The sequence below is a fragment of the Vigna radiata genome, chromosome 2 (genome assembly GCF_000741045.1).
Source record: "Vigna radiata var. radiata cultivar VC1973A chromosome 2, Vradiata_ver6, whole genome shotgun sequence".
NCBI classification, from domain to species: Eukaryota; Viridiplantae; Streptophyta; class Magnoliopsida; order Fabales; family Fabaceae; genus Vigna; species Vigna radiata.
Window position 1 is genome coordinate 91,977 of NC_028352.1, and position 21,509 is coordinate 113,485.

Here is a 21,509-nt window from a genome sequence, read left to right on the forward strand (position 1 = left end):
TGATATTTCCCAATTAATTCAACAACTGAATTTTATCTTTTAGTTTTTCTGATTTTCCAAAATTGCACAAATACCCTGAAATTTCCTCTATCTGGGTTTTAGCCCCTTCCTTTCTTTTAAAATTTGCAGAAAAACCCCTCAGTTGACCAGTCTTGACCAGATTCAAACAATGTTGACCAGTTTTGACCAAATGGACGCGGCCAATTGGATCGCACCACGTGTCTACCCCTTTCCACCCTAAAATTAGGTTTTGCAATTGGGGGTAAAGGGGTTTGGAAGGCCCATTCTGCTTGTTGCACTGCGTGAATGGAAGAGGAGATTCTGGTTTGCCAATTTTTGCTTGCAGGTTTGGTTTTTATGCAGGTGGTGGATTCACGGCGGCTTGCTCGAGACGAATGGAGGAGACGATGGCGGCCATGGAAATTGGCTCTCGCTGATGGTGGTGGAGTCGCGATTTGGGTTTCTCACGGTGGCCGAGATGCAGATCTGCGTTTCTCGGTTTGATTCTGGGTTGTGCAGGTGCGAATCGTTGGTAGCGGCGTAGGGAAAATGGTGGTGGCCTTGTGATTTGCGCGAGAACACTGATGGTAGTTAATGGCGACGGCGATAATGGCTGGCGGATCTGGGTTCTGTGTTTCGTTTGATTTTTCAGGTTGAATCGCGAGAAGGCTTTGCGGAGGATTTCGCTTCGATTCGCGATTTGATGGAGATGCGAAGGTGAAGGTGATGCTGGAACGCGAGAAGTGTGGCTGCCATGGAGGAGGCAAGGTGCTGGTCGTTCCTGCGGTGGCGGAGATGGTGGAGTTACGACGGCCATGGCGATTTCTGCGTGTGGAAAGTGGACTCATGGTTGGTGCGATTTCTGCGTGTGGAAAGGCACGATCCTGCGAGATATAACGGCGCGACTTTGATGGTGGTCCAGAGAAGGCGTTAGCAGCGCGAAGAAGATGAAGGTTGACGGTGGTGGTGAGAAACATGGTGGCCGGTGTGCGGCATGGTGACGGCCCGACGGCGGCTAGTGTTTCTGGGTTAGGAATTAGGGTTTCAGTGGTGGAAGATGATGACGTGGCATGGGGTTTAGGTGGCAGCACCTGATTGGCTCCCTGATTAGTGTAAAGATGGATGACATGGACTTATCTGGGTGGTTGGATCTATTAGTGATGGATTGCCACGTGGCGTAATCTGGTGGTTTTTAGTTAGGAGGGGTGTGTGAATAGGAAAATTTAGGGGTGTAGGCGAAAAAGCTTAGTGTTTGGGTTTAGTATTGGCCTGGGTTAGAAAAAAGGGGTGTATGCAGGAAAATTTGCGGGTGCAAGGGTAAAAACTGAGTTTGGCCCATCTGTACATTATTTATTAAATAAAATCTGACTTTGGGCTTTAAATTGCAGTTTGGACCAATAAAACTCTAACTTCAGCTGCACAAATAAATATTAGAACATCCAAAAATAATTTATGCAATTAAAATCACTTTTTAAGCCCTTTTTATTTCTAAGCATACTAAATCCAATAATTACAAATCCTCTACAAATCAATCATTTAAGCACAAATATTCTATCAAAAATTTTAATTTTAAAGCATAAATGTGGACATAAATATGCACTCATCAATCACCCATGATAAGATTACCGATGATAATATCACCCATTATAAGATCACCCACGATAAAATTCCCACGATAAGATCTCCCATTATAACTTCACCCACTATAAGATCACCCACGATAAGATTACCCGCGATAAAATCATTCACTATAAAATCACCTACGATAAAATGACCCACGATAAATGTACTTTTCAGGCGGGATTATCAGTGTTGGCAAAATATAAAAGACCTATAGTTGTGCATTTTGAGCTTGTTCAAGATGATGGCAATGATTCGGAGCATGATGGCAACCGTGATCCACATGATTATTTGACATATCTCAACACCAGACCACCTTCATGGTAAGACACTGTAAGTTTTTTGTTTTCAGAATAAATAAACATTACATTAAGACAAAGTATTTTGGATAAATGATTCCTTTTGTTTGTTCGTTCTGTCATGTCAAAATATGAAATCGGTCATATTACTGCTTAAATTTATCTTAAGTTTTCATAGCTGAATTAGTTCATTGAAGGCTTTCGCTTGAGTTGGTATTGAGCTCCCTGTGTGAGAAGCCAAGGTGTGGAGCCCAAAATAGTGTAGAATCTGGGCCACAATGTGGGTAAAATCTGTGGTTGAGGAGATGAAAGTATCCTTGCTCTAGAGAATTGTAAATTACATAACTCAAGATGTTTCTAAATAGTTTTAGAGAACCTAGCAATATGAAATATCCTTCCGCTGTGCTTTTGCATGATACAATGCACTTAGAATCTTGGATGAGAAAAATATCATTCATCTTTAATTGTCACTAAGTTTTCAAAAAAAAATTATTAAAACTCTTTTTAACTTTTCTAGGGAGGAGGCAGCCATTAGACAACTTGTAGGTGTTTCGAAGGACACTGGAATTGGTGGTTCTTTAGAAGGAGCACATATTCATATTGTCCACTTGTCTGATTCAAGTGCTTCCTTAGATCTGATTAAGGTACTCTGATCATTGAGTTGCTTGGTTAAAATTAAATATGGAGTATACCAATTGACTGGATTGCTAATATTATACATTTATAATGTACAGGAAGCAAAAAGTCGAGGTGATAGCATAAGCGTTGAGACTTGTCCTCACTACCTCGCTTTCACCTCTGAAGAGATACCAAATGGAGATACCTCGGATCTCGGGTCTAGGGTCTAGGTTCTAGGATCTAGGGTCTAGGGCCACGGTAAAATCACCCACAATAAGATCACCGATGATAAAATCACCCACTATAAGATCACCTACGATAAGATCAGCCACGATAACATCAGCCACGATAACATTACTCACGATAAAATGACCCTCTATAAGATTACCCATGATAAGATTTTCCACAATAAAATAATTCACGATAAGTTCACCTATGATAAAATCACCCACCATAAGATCACCCACGATAAGATTACCCACGATAAAATCACTCACGATAAGATCGCCCACAATAAAAGCACCCACAATAAAATCACCCACTATAAGATCACCCACGATAACCATTCAGTATAAGACCACTTACAATAAAATCACCGACGATAAGTTCACCCACGATAAAATCACCCACCATAAGATCACTCACGATAACATCATCCACGATAAAATCACCCACTATAAGATAACCCACGATAAGATTACCCACGATAAAATCACCCACTATAAGATTACCCATGATAAGATTACCCATGATAAGATTACCCACGATAAAATCACTCACTATAAGATAACACACAATAAAATGACCCACCACAATAAAATAACCAACGATAAATTAACCCACGATAAAATCACCCACTATAAGATCACCCACGATAAGATGACCCACGATAAGATCACCTATGATAAAATTAACCACGATAAAATCACCCACCATAAGATCACCCTTGATAAGATTACTCAGGATAAAATCACCCACGATAAAATCACCCACAATAAGATCACCCACTATAAGATCACTCACGATAACATCACACAATATAAGATTACCCACGATAACATAAGATAGTGGGAGATTTTATCGTGGGTGATCTTATAGTGGGTCATTTTATCGTAGGTGATTTTATAGTGAATGATTTTATCGCGGGTAATCTTATCGTGGGTGAAGTTATAATGGGAGATCTTATCGTGGGGAATTTTATCGTGGGTGATCTTATAATGGGTGATATTATCGTCGGTAATCTTATCATGGGTGATATTATAGTGGGTGATTTTATCTTGGGACATCTTATCATCGGTGATCTTATAGGGGGTCATCTTTTCGTGATTGACCTTATAGTGGGTGATTTTATCGTGTGTTATTTTATTGTGGGTGATCTTATAGGGGTGATTTTATCATGAGTGAACTTATAGTGAGGAATCTTATCGTGGGTGATCTTATAGTGGGTGATTTTATCGTGGGAGAACAAATAGTGAGTAATCTTATCGTGGGTGATCTTATGGTGAGTCATCTTATCGTGTGTGATCTTATAGTGGGTGATCCTATATTGGGTGATTTTATCGTGGGTCATCATATCGTGAGTGATCTTATAGTGAGTGATTTTATCGTGGGTTATTTTATTGTAAGTTATCTTATAGCGGGTGATCTTATCGTGGGTAATTTTATTATGGATGATTTTATCAGGGGTGAACTTATAATGAGTAATCTTATCGTGAGTGATCTTGTGGTGGGTGATTTTATCGTGGATGAACTTATCATTGGTGATTTTATTGTGAGTGATCTTATCGTGGGTGATCTTATAATGGGTGATCTTATAGTGGGTGATTTTATCGTGGGTCATCTTATCTTGGGTGATCTTTTAGTGGGTGATTTTATCGTGGGTGATCTTACCGCGAGTGATGTTATCGTGGGTGAATCTATCGTGGGTCATCTTTTCGTGGGTGATCTTATAGTCGGTGATTTTATCGTGGGTATTCTTATCGTGGGTGATCGTTTCGTAGGTGATTTTATAGTGAATGATCTTATTGTGGGTAATTTTATCGTTGGTGATCTTATAGTGGGTGATTTTATCGTGGGTAATCTTATCGTGAGTGATTTTATCGTGGGTAATCACCAGACAGAGAAGCTACAGCCGATATTGTTAGTGATTATTTAGATTATTTAGATTGTTATTGGAATTGATTATTTAGATTGTATTATGGAATTGAATTTTATGCACGATAGTAGTACAAATAAATCAAATATTAAAAAACAAAACAACGTCACTTTTATACCTGTTAAAGCACAACAGGTATAAAAAAGTCTTATTTTTTTTTATACCGGTTATCAATATGTCAGGTGTAAAAGTGAAATTCTTTTATATCTGTTTTGGAACCAACAGGTATAAAAAGTTGAACTTTTTACACCATTTCTAGAACCGGTATAAAAAATCATAAAACTTTCTATATCCCCTGCTTCTATACCTACTTGAAAACAGGTATAAAATACTTTTTTTGCACTCCTATAACTTAAGGCTTTTGGGCCTCTGCCAGAATTGGGCCTCTATTTCCAATACATGAGATGAATCAATTTAAAGTCACTTCAGCATTTGTAAGACACGGGTCTTGTCTGAGGGTGGTGACATCTGTACTGTTCTCTGTGTGCTGCAATAACTGTACCATAATGAAACTATAAAAGGAGAGAGAGCACAATGGCAATGGTGAATCGGTGGGAAATGGAGCAGTTTGTGTGGAGAGTGTTGCCTTTGCTAACATTCCTCCTTTCCTTCCTGGTATTCTTTTACTTGCACGATTCTTACAGGGCACAGTTACATCCTCTCGTAAAGGTTTCATCTAATCTATTCTATTCATATGCTTTTTGATTCATCATTATGTCTGCATAACCAGCAAAAGTTTAGAATCAGTTTGAAATTTTAGTTGCTCAACTTTGACTTAAAACATGTGCACAAGATTTTACTTTCTCGTTTTTTGCCACTGAAGTTACTACTATGACTAGTTTGGAACTTTTGTTATGATATCCTCAACTGCTATGGTCTGAGAAATGTTATGTGAAGAGGGTTGAATATTGTTGACCTTTTTTGCCACAGTTGACACAGAATAAGTGCAGCCTTCTTCACCATCGTCATTTCTGGATAACTAGCAAACGCATTGTGACCCCACAAGGGATAATTTCTGGTTCAGGTTTTACTTTTTCAATCCTTGATCATTGTATTCTTATTTCACTCTATACATTTTATTGCATGAGGCTGTAAAGTAAGATTCATGATTGTTTCTGATGGAAGATGCACGTAGTAAAATAAAGAAAAAGAAAGGTTGTGGGGAAAACTCCAACATAACTATTTCCATTCTCTAAAGATCATCCTAAAATAAAGGGTAGATAACGAATAAAAAGGATAAACTTGAGTTCAGGTGAAGATCTAAGGAATTAGGACTCACTTGAGTAGCACTAGCATCAATTCATGAATAGTGAGTGAACTGAGGACCATATTTGGTGTCTTAGATTTGAATTTTACATGTGTTGATTGATTCTTTTTGTTTATGGGCCATTAACAGTGGAGATAAAAGAAGGGAAAATAATATCTGTCACTGAGGGATATGGTAAGCAGGGGAACTCTAAGCATGAAGAAGTAATTGATTATGGAGATGCTGTTGTCATGCCTGGCTTGATTGATGTGTAAGATGTCTGCTGCTGTTCTTTGGATGCACGTTCCACATACATCAATGTTAAAACAGTGCAATAATAATTTGAGTAATGCAAGAATCTATAAATAGAGAATAGAGAAAGAATGAATGTGACGTGATGAAGAAAATATAGTAAATTGTATCTAAGATGGTTTGATCATGTGAGAAGAAGACCAATAGAAGCAGTGGTATAAAGAGTTTAAAACCAGCGGAAGATAACCTAATAATTATAGGTAAAGGAAGAGTGGGAAACCAAGAAAACTACAAGTTGGAGAGATTAAAAAGAACTTAGGTCTAAGTGGCCTATTTGAAGACTAGGCTTTCACATGTCAAATCGGAATTGTTTGCTCCATATATCTGTCCCTACTTATGTAACATGGAATCTTAAAAGTGCTCATTTTCTTCATTGAGTTTTATCACACTAAACACAGAAGCAGTCATTATAAATAAAATAATTCCTTTTGGACTATTAGATTGTTGCATACGAGTCATTATAAAAGTAGCAGGCTGGAAAAAATTGAATTAATAGAGGAACTAAAAAGAGGATTTACTTCCTCCCAAAATAAGCTCCTTCTATCTTTATTATTATTATTATTATTATTGTTTTAGTTGTATTCTTATTATCATTAGTATTCAATGCTATAATTTTTACTTCATCAGCACCCTACGAAGGAAACTGGGGAAAATAAAAAGCCAAAATAAAAAGAGAGGAAGAAAACAGTTTCATACCCTTTTTGTTTCTTTTCACTTTTAGAAGAAAAACAAAGTACATCATGAGTAAAAATTCTAGGCTAGAAGAGTTTATCACAATACCTTCATAATCAGTGGAACTCCAATTTTTTTAAACCTTTGACATGATTTCTGTCTGTTGTGCTCACTCTAATTATTTACATGACATACTTTGGCAGACATGTACATCTTGATGAACCAGGAAGAACTGCATGGGAAGGATTTGATACTGGTACCAGAGCTGCTGCTGCTGGTATGCAGATGCTATTCCTCTATTGATCTACACATTTACTTCACTAGTAGTATACCTAAGAAATTGGCAGGACTTCAGGGGAAATCTTAATATTTTTTCCTATGCTTCTAAAGTGCATCTAGATTCCAATCTTGGAACAAAGAAAACAACCACTTGTTATTCCTCACCTGATGTTACTTGGTTGATAACTTCAATAATATTTCAATCTCTTCCTAATGATAGTTGTTCTGTTTATGTCAACTGTTGTTGATATGCATAACTTATTCAGTTTGGTTATGTTCCAACATTGTTTCAATTTTCAACAGGTGGTGTAACCACAATCGTTGACATGCCTCTAAACAATCACCCAACAACTGTGTCTAAGGAAACACTGAAACTTAAGGTACCAGTCATCGGTCCTGTATGTGCATTTAAATTTATAGAAGTAATAAGTTTATCTATATAGTAAGTAAATAACTAATAACTAATATCCATCCTCTTAACCTAAATGTTTTCATTCAAAATGATAGAAGTAGGAGTTCAACCGATATTTATCAGTTAAAATTGTCATGACAATTAAATATTGATCCCGTATGTGTAACTGTTTATGGAGGTGTTGAATTTGCATGGCTACTTATAGATGACTGCTGAATAAAATATGTTTTTCTTCTACTAACCCAAGTTTCCACCTGTTTCCAGCTTGAAGCTGCAGAGAACAGAATCTATGTTGATGTTGGTATGACCAGCAAACTCTTTCATAGCGTACAATTAATGAGTTTCTGAGATTTTCTTCTAAACTTATTATACAGGATTTTGGGGTGGCCTAATCCCTGAAAATGCACTTAACAAAAGTATTCTTGAAGGTCTCTTAAGTGCCGGTGTTCTAGGTTTGAAGGTGATAATTTCAAAGCTTGTGCAGTACTATGCAAAGTTGCTTAGAGGTCTTCATGATTCAAAACCATCTTATATCTGTATGACAATATTTGTTAACTTTGGATCTGACTCTTTTTTTTTCCCTTCTGTTTATAGTCTTTTATGTGTCCTTCAGGAATTAGTGACTTCCCTATGACTACTATTCACCATATCAAGGTACATTCCTTATATACTATGTAAAGTTATAGCTTTAATTTTGTTTTAATCAGTTCATTACAACTCTTTATAATTGCACACCTAGTTCCTCTTGCATATTAACATGGAAAGGGTTGCTGCTTTGCCTGAAAAACCGTTAATGCTCGCATTACATTTCACTCAAAAGATCTGTTAGAGTAACGTTTTGCAAAAGGCTGTGGCTTTCTTTTTGCCCTTGTTCAACTGTTTTACAATGTACTTTTCAGGAGGGATTGTCTGTGCTGGCAAAGTACAGAAGGCCTTTATATGTGCACTCTGAGATTCAACAACATTCTAAAAAACATTTGGAGCTTAATGATAAAGGTGGTCCACGTACTTATTTGACCTATCTCCACTCTAGACCACCTTCATGGTATGATATTTTAAGACTTAATTTTCTGATTAAACTAAATGGCCACTAAACCATAAATTTATTCCAGTTAACTTGTTATTCTTGTTCCTTCTTTATGTTCAAAACTTGAACATAAAGAACTGTATCCTTAATTGACATAATGCTCTTGAAATTTAAAAAAAAAAAATATGAAGTGTCATGTTTACTTTTCCAGGGAGGAAGCAGCTATTAAAGAGCTTGTAGGTGTTACGAAAGACACAAGAACTGGTGGTCCTTTAGAAGGAGCACATGTTCACGTTGCACACTTGTCTGATTCAAGTGCTTCCTTGGATCTGATTAAGGTATTGTATGCTATTTTCATGGTTTAGTATGTGCATTTTGCAATGCTGTTGACAATGGACTATTGGTAATGGTTAAGATTAAATGTTGAACTTGCCAATTGGTATGAGAGCACAGGAAGCAAAAAGTCGTGGTGACAGCATAAGTGTTGAGACTTGTCTCCATTACGTAGCTTTCTCGTCTGAAGAGATACCAAATGGAGATACTCTTTTTTTAAGTGTTCCCCACCCATTCGTGATGCATACAACAGAGAAAAATTATGGAAGGCTGTGTTGGTACACTTCCTCTCCTCAAACACAAAGCATTATCATGCTTTAATCATCCATGATCCCATCTGTTATTTACTTGTTTTGTGCTTCATTTTAGGAGGGACACATTGACCTATTATGTTCTGATCATTCACCAACAGTGCCTCAAATGAAGCTTCTTGAGGAAGGTGACTTCTTGAAGGCTTGGGGGGGCATATCATCTCTGCAGGTTAGTGAATTTTCTTGCAGTGAAGTAGAATACAAAAATAAAGTAAATATAAATAAAAACAAGCAGATGAAAATACACGGCACTCAAATATAACAAGAGGCTGTCACTGATGACGGATTTTTAAAGAATATTTTAATCAGAAAATCATGTGCTATAGTTTTCATGCTTCAGACTTTCATTGCAATTTTGAATGGTATAATATGTGTAAAGACTAACTGAGGGTCAATGGGGAGGCTTGTAGTTCGATCTTCCAGTGACTGGTCTTATGGGAAGAAACATGGACTAACCCTGGAACACTTGTCCTTACTGTGGAGCAAGAAACCTGCAACATTTGCAGGGATAGAATCAAAGGTGACATAATTCTACTTTCCTTCTTTTCTTCTCACTTTCAATATACTCTAAATAACTTATTGCANTCTAATTTTTTCACTACTTGGGACAATATTCTTTTGAACCAAGTAACTGAAACATATAAATAAAAGAAANAAGAGTTTGGTNTGGACCAGCCAACANGCTCTTTGTTTCTACATTGTTGTCTAAGATAGCAACGTAAGAGGTGTTTGTTTGATGTGTTACTAGAATATTATCATTTGCTNAAAGAATTCACTTNAAATTAAAACAAAGCTGTAATTTGGTTGTCTAATTTTCTTTTTGNAAAGCCACTTAAAAATTTACTNGTGAGATTGTGAAATCAACATATATGTTGTGAANTATTCAGTTCNAATNTGACTAAATTTTNATTTATGTTTTAGGGGTCAATTGCTGTCGGAAACCATGCTGATATTGTAGTTTGGAAACCAGAGGTGGAGTTTGAGCTGAATGAACATTATCCTGTTTTCCTTAAACATCCTGTACGTCTTGATTTTTCTTTATCCTGTTTTCTTTGTTCTTAATTATAATTTAAACTTTAAACTGTTATGTCGAGGCTTCTTGCTAAATTTTTCTTGTTTGAAAATTTTCATTTGGGAAAAGTAGATGCAAGAGGAACCAAATTGTTTTTTTGTGCTTTTAATTACTTTTCTCTTGGGAGAAACCATTAACAGAAAAAATTCACTCTTTCATGAAGATATAGTATTGCCCACTTTATCAATACATGCTACTATTTTGGCTGTTTTTCTGAATCCCATGTGTAAAACAATGATCTTTCTGGTATTTAGAGCCTCTCTGCTTATATGGGAAGAAGGTTATCCGGAAAAGTTTTGGAGACTTTTGTGAGAGGGAACCTTGTCTTTAAGAAAGGAAAGCATGCTCCTGCAGCCTGTGGTGTTCCTATTCTAGCTAAATGAATTACTTAAATATTGGTGATCCCCATAACTTTTCCAAACCCATCTCAATTTCATTTAGTTCTCTCAGAATTCCTTATGCTTATTATGATCCTTATTCATGTTGTAGGAAGGCTTCTTTCAGATAATAGTTTCTTTGGGGCCTAAATAAGAGATGGAAGTAGCTGATGGCATTGACCATTTACCCAGCATTCTCCTTCTCGTTTACCTAGCATATATATACAATGTATTATTGCAGTTTGGATGTTTGGACAATGAAATTAATGTAGTACTTGAATTTATATGTAGACTATAATTTCAAAAACTCTAAAGTTTCTGTCTTCACACATCATTACATGAAATGATGGAATTATCATTTTGGGTTGGATTATAAAGCCAACACATGATCAAGAAACATACAAACATGTTTAAATACATTTATTTCTCTATCTTCCTAAAAACTAAGGTTATCTCCTTTCCGAAATTAAAGAGGACTCTGATTTAATGGGATGCAGAAAACTTTTGGACCTATGTTTTTGTGTAACCATTTCTTGATAATAATCTAAATGACTGAAAAAAAAAATCTTGATATAACTTTATCGTTTAATCTTTGACCATCAGAATCAATAAGAGCCTTGAATTATTTAGCTGTAGTTTCCTTATGCTTCGGGAATTGAATTTTTTATGTTGGTGAATTCCCATAACCTTGAAGGACCGTCAATGGTGCCAAATCAAGTTTAAGAGGTTGTTGGTCTTTTCTGTTTCTAGTGTGTATTGTTTCCTGCATACACAAGAAACAAATCCTAAAAGCACTTTTACAGAAAATAAAACAAAATAATTACAAACAAGTCAAATTCAATCAATTCACACTACTTGAAAAAGTTAAAACTTGTTGACTCACTGGCAAGTGTACCAGATCGTTTCAAGTAATATAATTGGAAAATTCAATATCGTTCTTCCCAAAGGACTTGAAAGGCCTTATCGTTCGTGTGAATTAAAATCGTAAGACTTGTAAAGAAAAAATTAATTGTGGTAGATGCAAGAACACAAAATAAACATGCAATGTATTGATTCAATTGACAAGAAAAAGTCGATGGCTGAATGGAGTTGTTGGGGGTTTACAATTTCATCTTATCTGCCCTTTCTTATCTACTCCTCTTGTTTAAATTGTTTTGTTTTCTAATTGTTATGCAAACTTTCTTGGCCTACCATTAACCCGATCCCTCGGCGAAAAGAGCCTATTACTAATCATTGGCTTGTTATCCCTAGCCTCCCCTAGCAACTAGTAAAGCATTACCGAACAGAAGCAAAAACAATTTATCGTCCTACCCCTATCCCTAGGTGGTATTGCTTAATCAAGGAATTTCTCACCAGTTCATGACAGTATTGCACGTCCCCATGTCAATAAAAACAAACAACAGTTATCGAATGAGTTAAACGATAAAAGCTTTAAGCGCAGATGAGAACCCAACAATTGATAATCAAAGCATACGACAAGCATATAAATAAACAAAAGTTTCAATAAAAGAGAGTTTCAAAAGATTACATTGTTTTCCCTCAACAACAATAGGGTTTAGTTCACCCTTTTCATGGTGAACCTAGATGGAAAATAATGAAAGAATTGAAAAGCAAACCCCAGATAGGATGAAAAGGAGCCTAAGCATCCAAGAGATCTTCTCCAAGGACTGAAAATTAGGTCTGGCCGCCCGCTTCTGTCAAAAGAATGAGAATGAAGTCGTAACAGGGCTATTTATAGGTGAGAAGCGTCACAGAAAACAGGCCCAAGTCCAGCAGACAACCGCCCGACGTCACACTTATGCCGCCCGGCGGTTTGCCCACAATCGCGTTTCCGCCCGGCGCCGGGGGTCCATCGCCGGGCGGTTTACCCACTATCGCGTTTCCGCCCGGCGTCCACGCCAGGGTGTCAAACAGTGTCATCTCCTCGCATTTTGCCGCCCAGCGGTCAATTTTGCCGATGGGCGGTTCTTAGACTCTTCTTTCCTTCATTTTCTTCTTCTCTCGAGTCTAAGAACCTTATCTTCAACTTCATTCTTTACTTCCATCAAAAAGGCTGCGAAACAATGCAAAACAAGCATAATATCGCTAAAAACAACTTTTGACTCTTAACTGACTCATTTATTGCGTTTTACTTGATTTTAAGATCATTCTAAGCCTTAAAGGGTGTAATTTGATCTAAAATGATATATGAAAATAACTGTTTTTCAACCGTTATCAATTACACACACACACAAACCTATACCTACACTTCCATTCACCCACACAAACATATCACCTACATAAAAAACATAAACACACGCAAACACACACAAACACATTGACACACACACACTCTCTTTTTCTCTTTCTCTCTCTCAAACATGAAAACATACAATCACACACACACACTCACGCACACACACACATACAGAAACAAACACATATAAACACAAATAAAATTACACACACTAACTCACGCCCAAACAGACACACACACGCACAGAAACACACCTACACATACAAACCGACACACACACACACATGGACACACACAAACACAAACACACACACACACTGACAAACACATGTATTAAACACATAAACACGCATACATGCACAACAGTATAAACATATACACATAAACACACACATATTACGCACACATATTACGCACACAAAGACACTAACACACAAACACTCTAAACACACAAACAAACACACACACACTCAAACAAACACACAAAAAACATACACATACATAAACTCCTCATTCACACACATACGAACATAAATACACGCACACATGCACCTTAACACACATATATTACATACACAAACACACACACACTTACTGATGAGTGCATATTTATGGCCACATTTATGTTTTAGAATTCAAAATTTTGATGAGATTCTTGTGCTTAAATGATTGATTTAAAGTGAATTTGTGACGATTGGATTTATTAGGTTTGGGAATTAAAGATGCTTAAAATATGATTCTTAGTTGCATAAATTATTTTGGATGTTCTAATGTTTATTTGTGCAGCTGAAGTTAGAATTTTATTCATTTAAAGCATGAAATTGAATGGTCAAAGATGGTTAAATCTGGTCAACTCAGGGCTCTTATGCAAATTTGAAAAGAAAGAGATGGCTAAAGTGCAATTAGAGAAAAATTTTGGACTTATATATGTAAATTTGAATAAAATAAAAAGGGTTGAAATATAATTTTGGGCAAGTTTAAATCTGTTAGATATTTTAAAAGATATTTTGGAGAAAATATATTTAAGATATTTTACTTGATATTGTTAAATAATTACCTTATTTAACTAAATCAATAAATATCAAAAGATAATATTTGCCAAATTTTTTTTGATCTAGGAAAGATATTATCAAATATTCTCAAAAACTGATTAAATCTGTTGAATATTTGAAAAATATTAGATATAAGATAAAAGATTTTATCAACAGAAGATTCAAAGTCCAAGTCTAATCAAGCCTATATAAAGAGATCCAAGGGAGCTTCATTCAATCATCCACCACTCCTCTCTCTTTTATTTCATCATATATTCTACTCCATTCATGGAGAGCTAAGCCCCTAGGGCTATTCTGCTGTAATTTCATTATGAATTATGAGGTTAAGTGAATTAATGCAATTGTTTATTTTGATTATTGATTTAAGTTGTTCTCTGTCTATGTCTTTCATCTCTCTATCATATTAAAAGCAAAGATTTTTGCATCATAATGTGTTTGACTCTACATGCATACTAATTATATGAGTTCTAAGGTTTCTAAGTTTAATTGAGAATCTACTTTGATTGAATTTAGGAACTTTCATATGATTAAATGGTTTTTACAATCAATTGAGAATGTACTTTGGTTGGTAGTAATAATTTCAACTATAATCAATTGAGAATTTACTTTGATTGATTAGCTTTTAATTTGGTTAAGAGATTTAAGAATAGACACGATTAAACACAATAAAATTGATTGAGAATGTACTTTGGTTGAATTTATTGTGAATANTCTAGAAAGGTCTTGCATTTGATTGAGAATGTACTTTGATTAACTGCATGATCGCCCTCAAATTGATTAAGAATGTACTTTAATTAATTTGAAACTTAAACAATAATCAATTGAACAATGATCTGTGAATAACCGATGATGAATCTACTTTGGAAAAGCAGTGGAATTAGCCTGTTTCTTCATAATTGTTTTCAAGTTTCTTCTTTGTTCTACAACATTCTTTAAACATCCTCGCTTTTATTCATAAGCATTGCATAACTTTCATAAGAGTCAGATGTTCGAAAGCAATTCCATGCTCGTTGGGAGACGACTTAGGGTTACTTTAGCCCTATCTATTTTCTTGAATACTACTTGGCAATACTGAAGTTGCATAGAAAAGTAGTATTAATTTGATAGCTCCAAAGACAGCTTATCACTTACACTCACACACAAACACATACACAAACACACGTAATTATACAAACACAAACACACTCACACACACACACATTACCACACAAACACACACACACACACACTCTCACACAAACTTGCACACACAACACACAAACACACATTCAGACACACACACACCCACAAACATAGACACTCACACACACCCACACAAACACATATATTACACACACGCACACACTCACACACATACAAACTTATACTCCTACACACATACCACCAACATAAACACATAAACACACACATGCACACACACAATCACATAAAAAAACACACACACACACAGACACTCATACATCCAGAAACACACACACACAAAGTCGCACACACACACACAAAAACAAATACATAAACACACGTAACTGTATAAAAGCAAACACAGACACACCCACACACATATTACCCACACAAACACACACACATACACACACTTTCACGCAAACATGCACACACAAAGACACATTCACACACACACACCCACACATAAACACACATACACACATACAATTTTGTAGTGGTTTTGAAGGGTTTATAGTCGTTTTTGAAGGGTTTATAGTGGGTTTTTAGAGGTTTATAAGTGTTTTGAGGGGTTTTTAGGGGTTTATAATGATTTTTAAGGGGTTTATAAGTATTTTGAGGTGGGGTTAGTGATTTTTAGGGGGTTTTAGGGGTTTATAAGTGTTTTGAGGGTTTTTAGTGATTTTTAGTGGTATTTTTGGGTTTTTAAGGAGTATTTTTGGGTTTTTAGAGTATTTAAGGGGTATTTTTGGGCTTTTATGGTTTTTAAGGTGTATTTTTGGGTTTTTAGGATTTTTAAAGGGAATTTTATGCTTTATTGGGCTTTTTTGGGGTATTTTTGGGTTTTCAGGTTTTTTTATGGGTATTTTTGGATTTTCAGGGTTTTTAAGGGGTATTTTTGGGTTTTCAAGGTTTTTAAGGGGTAATTTTGAGTTTTTAGGGGTTTTAAGGGGACTTTCGAGTTTTTAGGATTTTTAGGGATATTTTCGGGTTCTTAGGGTTTTTAAGGGGTATTTTCGGGTTTTTACACATTTAAAGAAGAAAAAAAAACTTAATTGTTTAAGATCTCATAATCGAATTAAGATTTTAAACTATCAGATTTTTTTTTTAATTTACAATTAAAATACATAAATATTACTTTTTCTCTATAATTGTAATAATATTTTTTAGGTTAAAACCATTTATGCGTCCCTATTTTCGTAAGGTATTCCTACTTGGGTCCCCTTCTTTTAAACTTTCTCAATTGAGTCCTTATAAGTGCTAATTTCAAACAAATTAACCTCTGCCGTTAAAAATCATTAACAGTGTTAATTTTCTGCAGAGGTGGTTGGATGATGTGTTAAAATTTACCAACCAGATTTTGCCACATCATCGTCTTGGACACGTCATCATCATCTTCTTCACAAAAACCCTAAACTCCCAAACCCTAGCCGCCGTCAACGAAAAGCGCCGACAAGCGTCGTCGCGAGCTCCTCCTCCAATTCAATATCAAGTTCGCCGTCTCCCACGTTGCACCATCATCCTCAACAAGCCAACGCACCATCATTCATCTCCTCAAAACCCAAATGTAGAAAGACCAAAACAAAAAATCAAAAGCCAAAATAAGTTTCGAACCATTTTCCTCACGCATCACAAACCCAACACAATTCTCCATTCTCAAACCTGTGCTCAGAAATTAAGAAGATATCTAGCATTAAAAGTTCCTTCAATGACACCACATTGTCAGAATCATGAATTACAACTACATTCTCTCCTTGAACTACACTTCCTTCTTTTCTTGGTCGACCACGTTTTCGTTTCACTGGAACATTTAAAGCAGTACCTAATCCCTGATTCTGTTGGTTCATCTTCCAGAATGCCAATTACAGAGTTCTCTCTGCAAAATATATCTGAAAAAGAGAGAAATGTTATTCTGACCAAATAAAGTATGTCTGATTATCTAGCATTCCTTAATCGTAATGCTGGATAAAATCAACAAGTGAATTTAAAAGAAACACTAACTCCTTCGTTTGAAAGAGAAAAAGAAAAAACAAGAAAGAAAAGAAAATGTAAGTATTTCAGCACCTGAACAAACAAATTTCATAATGGGAAAAGTAAAGCATTGTTTCTTTATGCAGCAGACAAAACAATTCAAAACTACAAGGGCAGAGACATTCTCACTATTTTAACAGTTGTTAATAGATGTAAAGGAGATCAATATGGCAATGATTCATACCCAAAAATTATTAAATCTAAATCGAGAATTGCTTCGTTGATGTGGCTGGTTACTTCCTTCATCTCCACCATCGTCTTCGCACAAGCGTCGCAGCGCCGTGATTGCTATGCCTCCATCAGCGCAACTTACCAACAGTGCCTCCATGTCGTCCACAAGCCGCGTGAAGGAGGAGAAGCGAAACCCTATTTGCAATTAGGGGTCTCAGGAGGGAAAGTCCCTCCCCAATCTGAACCCTAATTTGGGAGAAAGGGATTCCACGTGGCAAAAAATTGACACATCATCCTTCCATCTCTGCAGAAAATTAACACCGTTAATGATTTTTAACGGCAGAGACTAATTTGTTTGAAATTAGCACTTATAAGGACTCAATTGGAAAAGTTTAAAAGAAGAGAACCTAAGTGGGAATACCTTACGAAAATAGGAACACCTAAATGATTTTAACCTATTTTTTTATTTTAAAGTAGTAATAAATAATTTTTATTTTTTATTATCATTTTAGACCCTCCTGCGTTTATATACATGTACTTCGACCAGTAATGAGAGATTAAATTTTTCTTTTTAAGTGTCCAATTTTCAAGATTCATGCCTTCTCATTTTAAATCTTAGAAAAAATAGTTAAAGTTAAATTACCTTCAAGATTTCTCCGTACGGGAAGGAGTGCAGATAGTCCACAGCTTGGAAGCGTATTTTCAGTGAACATTTTGGCGCCATTCTGCATTTGTTTTCTTTTTGGCGTGGGTGTGCGAGTGAGTCACTACTAGCAAGAAGGATCTTAAAATAAAAAATCTGAATTATCGAATGACATCCAATAATCCTTTGGATATCATGGACGATGAGGTATGAAAATGGAAAAATAGCTTTCTTGCAATTTGCAAACTCCAACCGAGTCTCACTCTTTCGACTGTTAATGTATGCAATTTTAGGAATTTGATTGGGAAGCAGCTGCTAGAGAAATCGACGTTGTTTGCGAGATGGCGAGTGACGCACAGGGAAAGGGAAAGCAGCAAACGGGTCTCAAGAAGGAATGCCGAACACCACAGTTCGAAGAAGATGACGAAAACCCTACCTTTGTCCACCACATAGATGCGGAGGCAGCCAAAACCTGGATATATCCGGGTACGACTGTTGATTCCCTACACTTTCTTTCACCCTTGAAGAGTTTTAATTAATCACCTTTTGGAATTTGCATTGCAGTTAATGTTCCTCTCCGTGACTATCAATTTGATATTACCCAGTCCGCACTCTTCTCCAACACATTGGTGGCCTTGCCAACGGGACTTGGCAAAACACTCATTGCTGCAGTTGTCATGTATAACTACTTCAGATGGTTTCCTCAAGGTAATTTCTTGTGCTGCCTTATCTTAAGTATCCACAAGTCTTACACTTTCGATGCCACAGACCCATTTAACCGATAAAATGCTTCCTTTCACAACAGGAAAAATAGTCTTTGCCGCTCCTTCTCGGCCACTCGTCATGCAGCAGATCGAAGCTTGCCACAATATTGTTGGAATACCTCAAGTAACAACTTTTTTTCTCGTTTCTGATTCACTTTTATCTTTTCTTTGATGAAAATCTTGAAGTATTGGGGAAAATTTAATTTCAGGAATGGACAGTTGACATGACTGGTCAGCTAAGTCCCCCTAAAAGGGCTCAATTTTGGAAAACGAAGCGAGTATTCTTTGTCACTCCTCAAGTATTAGAAAAGGATATTCATTCTGGTGATTTTAATGTCATTTTAATTCCATAAATTCTCTGAATATTGATTTAATTCCATAGATTGTCTGAATAAGGCTCTAGCTTTATTTTGCTTTTTTGCACGACCTAATTTGTTTCAGGTACATGTTTGGTGAAGTACTTGGTATGTTTGGTAATTGATGAAGCTCACAGAGCTATGGGAAATTACGCTTATTGTGAAGCAGTTCGTGAGGTCTGATTCTTTCGAGGCTTTTATTTATTACTGGTTTTTATTAATAGAGTATGTTTCATCATTATTGCATATAATTTTTTCATACCTTTTAGTTTTTTATCTGGTTTTTAGTTGATGGCTGTACCGGTACAGCTGAGAATATTAGCTTTAACTGCAACACCAGGATGTGAGTTTTTGAGGATCTTATGTTCTTTTCAGTCTTTAACCTTTTAACAATATTCTGTTCTAATTCTAAGTTTGATATTCAGCCAAGCAACAGACAGTTCAAGCTGTCATTGATAATCTGCATATCTCCAGACTTGAATATCGCAGCGAAACTGACCATGATGTTATGTCATATGTTCACAATAGGAAGATAGAATTGATACAGGTAGTCTATCCATGCCTATTTGAAATCTAAGTCATATTTTCTGCATTTAGAGATCTTTGTTGCAATTTTACCAGGTTGTGATGGGCCCGGAAGCTGTAGAAATAAATAATAAGTTTATGGAAGCAATACGCCCTATAGTAGCGAGGCTTACAAATATTGGTGTCATTCAGAACAGAGATTATCGCACTGTAAGACTCTCTGCCTTCTGTTTTGTTTCCATTTTTACCAGAGTCAGATAGCTCTACCTATTGTCAGCAAATAAATACATGACTTATTAGTGTTTTTTATTGAAATACGGGGAAATATATATTTGAGTAAGGATTACACTCTCCTTCCCCCTTCATTTTACTTTCATCATCTATTGAGGGATCATCTAAAGTTGGCTTATTATGTTTATCAATTCTTTCAAAGTTGTATAATATAATATATAACTATAAATATAGTCAATTAATTGATGTAACCTGAACATTGAACCAGAGGAGATAATTCTTGAGATACATGTAGTAGAAGAGTAACAATAATTTGTGATCTGTTTTGTTCATAAGATGCATTCGGTTTGTCACACATTGTGAAATTAAAGAAACTGCATTCTGATATAATTCTATATTTTGAATAGCGACATATCCATAAAATTGGGTTTGAACATCAAATTATATAATTGCTACAGATTCAAAAACATAATGTTTAAAAGACCTCGGGAAATGATTGGAGGTTAATAAAGTCAGATTCCTTCTAACTCAAGTCTAATGCTTTATATTTAATAAAACTATATAAATGTTTTGGTAGTGGCAGGCAGGCCTTTCTTCCCCCACTCTATTTTAGTATATGTTTTGCATGAATAGCATTTTGAAACATGATTAATTTTGGTAGTTTTCTTAACTATTGTTTGTAAGATTTGTTAACTTTTAGCTGTTGTCTTACCTTTTTGTCTGGCTTATGATTAGCCAAACTTACTTTGCGTGGATGATATAGCAAATCATTATCTATCTTTCTTTTGAATGTTTGGCAGTTGAGCCCTTGCCAATTACTTGAAATTAGGGAAAGTTTTCGTCAAAGGCTTAGGCAAGATCTTTCTCATGTCAACTGCGAAGATGTTGAAGGGTATTTTGGAGTTCTCATTACTCTTTATTACATCCATAAGTTACTTTCAAGCCATGGAATAAGGCCAGCATACGAGATGCTTGAGAGAAAATTGAAGCAAGGGTATACTTCCTATGTACATTATATACTAAGTTAGTAAAGAAATTGGGAGGATATGTTTAGATTCCTGTTTAAATTATTATATGTATGACCCTTCAGGCTAAATAAGAACTTAATTAAAGATTAAGATTAGTACACACTAGTGGTAAATGTCAGATGCATTCAAAGGATGAATATCTAAACTCCAAAAATATCTTTAAAAATGCTGAGGACAGAACATATGGGGACATATTTGGAGTGTGGATTTGATAGTTTAACATGCATGTTGTTTCCTCTCTCGTCATATGGTCTACTTATGAATTTAATACAGCTGAACCAAACTCTAAAACAACAAAAGATGTTAGTCAGTCGCCATTGCCAATAGATATGTCATAAAAGTGATGGGTTGGTTGATTAATTTCTAGATGCAATAGAGATGTCTATACAATGCATTTTTTGTGGTAAATTCTTCATATTTAAATCACTTATTTGTAATATTTCTATGTATACATTATTGAACTAGATTTGGAAAATAGATCACTGGTAATTGATATTTATTTGTCTTTAGTTTAATAGAAGACCAATGTTCTATTACATGTAGAGTCATTTAACTTT

General features: G+C 35.7%; 2 protein-coding genes and 1 pseudogene across 6 annotated transcripts in view; all 3 read left to right on the forward strand.

The window, feature by feature from the left end:
* Positions 1–4,387, forward strand: part of LOC106756031 (probable allantoinase 1) — a 23,364-nt gene extending 18,977 nt beyond the window's left edge. For 3 of the 5 annotated variants that reach the window (XM_022776708.1, XM_022776713.1, XM_014638269.2), the window contains 3 exons: positions 1,798–1,943; positions 2,437–2,563; positions 2,654–4,387. Coding sequence is in view for 1 of the 5 variants with exons in the window: in XM_014638269.2 (XP_014493755.1) it covers positions 1,798–1,943; positions 2,437–2,563; positions 2,654–2,767 (387 nt within the window). In the remaining 4 variants the exon portion in view is untranslated. Of the gene's footprint in view, positions 1–129; positions 237–1,797; positions 1,944–2,436; positions 2,564–2,653 lie in introns of those variants that run through there. The other 2 variants (XM_022776712.1, XM_022776710.1) reach the window with 2 other exon arrangements.
* A 412-nt stretch (positions 4,388–4,799) lies between these two features.
* On the forward strand, positions 4,800–11,023 carry LOC106756030 (annotated as a pseudogene).
* A 6,978-nt stretch (positions 11,024–18,001) lies between these two features.
* On the forward strand, positions 18,002–21,442 carry LOC106756419 (DEAD-box ATP-dependent RNA helicase FANCM-like). Its single transcript, XM_014638843.2, has 10 exons — positions 18,002–18,255; positions 18,342–18,534; positions 18,613–18,756; positions 18,854–18,936; positions 19,022–19,136; positions 19,254–19,345; positions 19,457–19,511; positions 19,594–19,715; positions 19,790–19,903; positions 20,725–21,442. The coding sequence occupies exons 1-10, from the start codon at positions 18,217–18,219 to the stop codon at positions 20,950–20,952; spliced, it is 1,185 nt and encodes a 394-aa protein (XP_014494329.1). The 5' UTR covers positions 18,002–18,216; the 3' UTR covers positions 20,953–21,442.
* The last annotated feature ends 67 nt before the right edge of the window (positions 21,443–21,509 follow it).

Coding starts and splice junctions, on each gene's coding strand:
- LOC106756419 (XM_014638843.2), top strand. CDS start 18,217: ATGACATCCAATAATCCTTTGGATATCATGGACGATGAG. Junction 18,757..18,853: donor CTTCAGATGGTTTCCTCAAG/GTAATTTCTTGT, acceptor CTTTCACAACAG/GAAAAATAGTCTTTGCCGCT. Junction 19,137..19,253: donor AGAAAAGGATATTCATTCTG/GTGATTTTAATG, acceptor AATTTGTTTCAG/GTACATGTTTGGTGAAGTAC.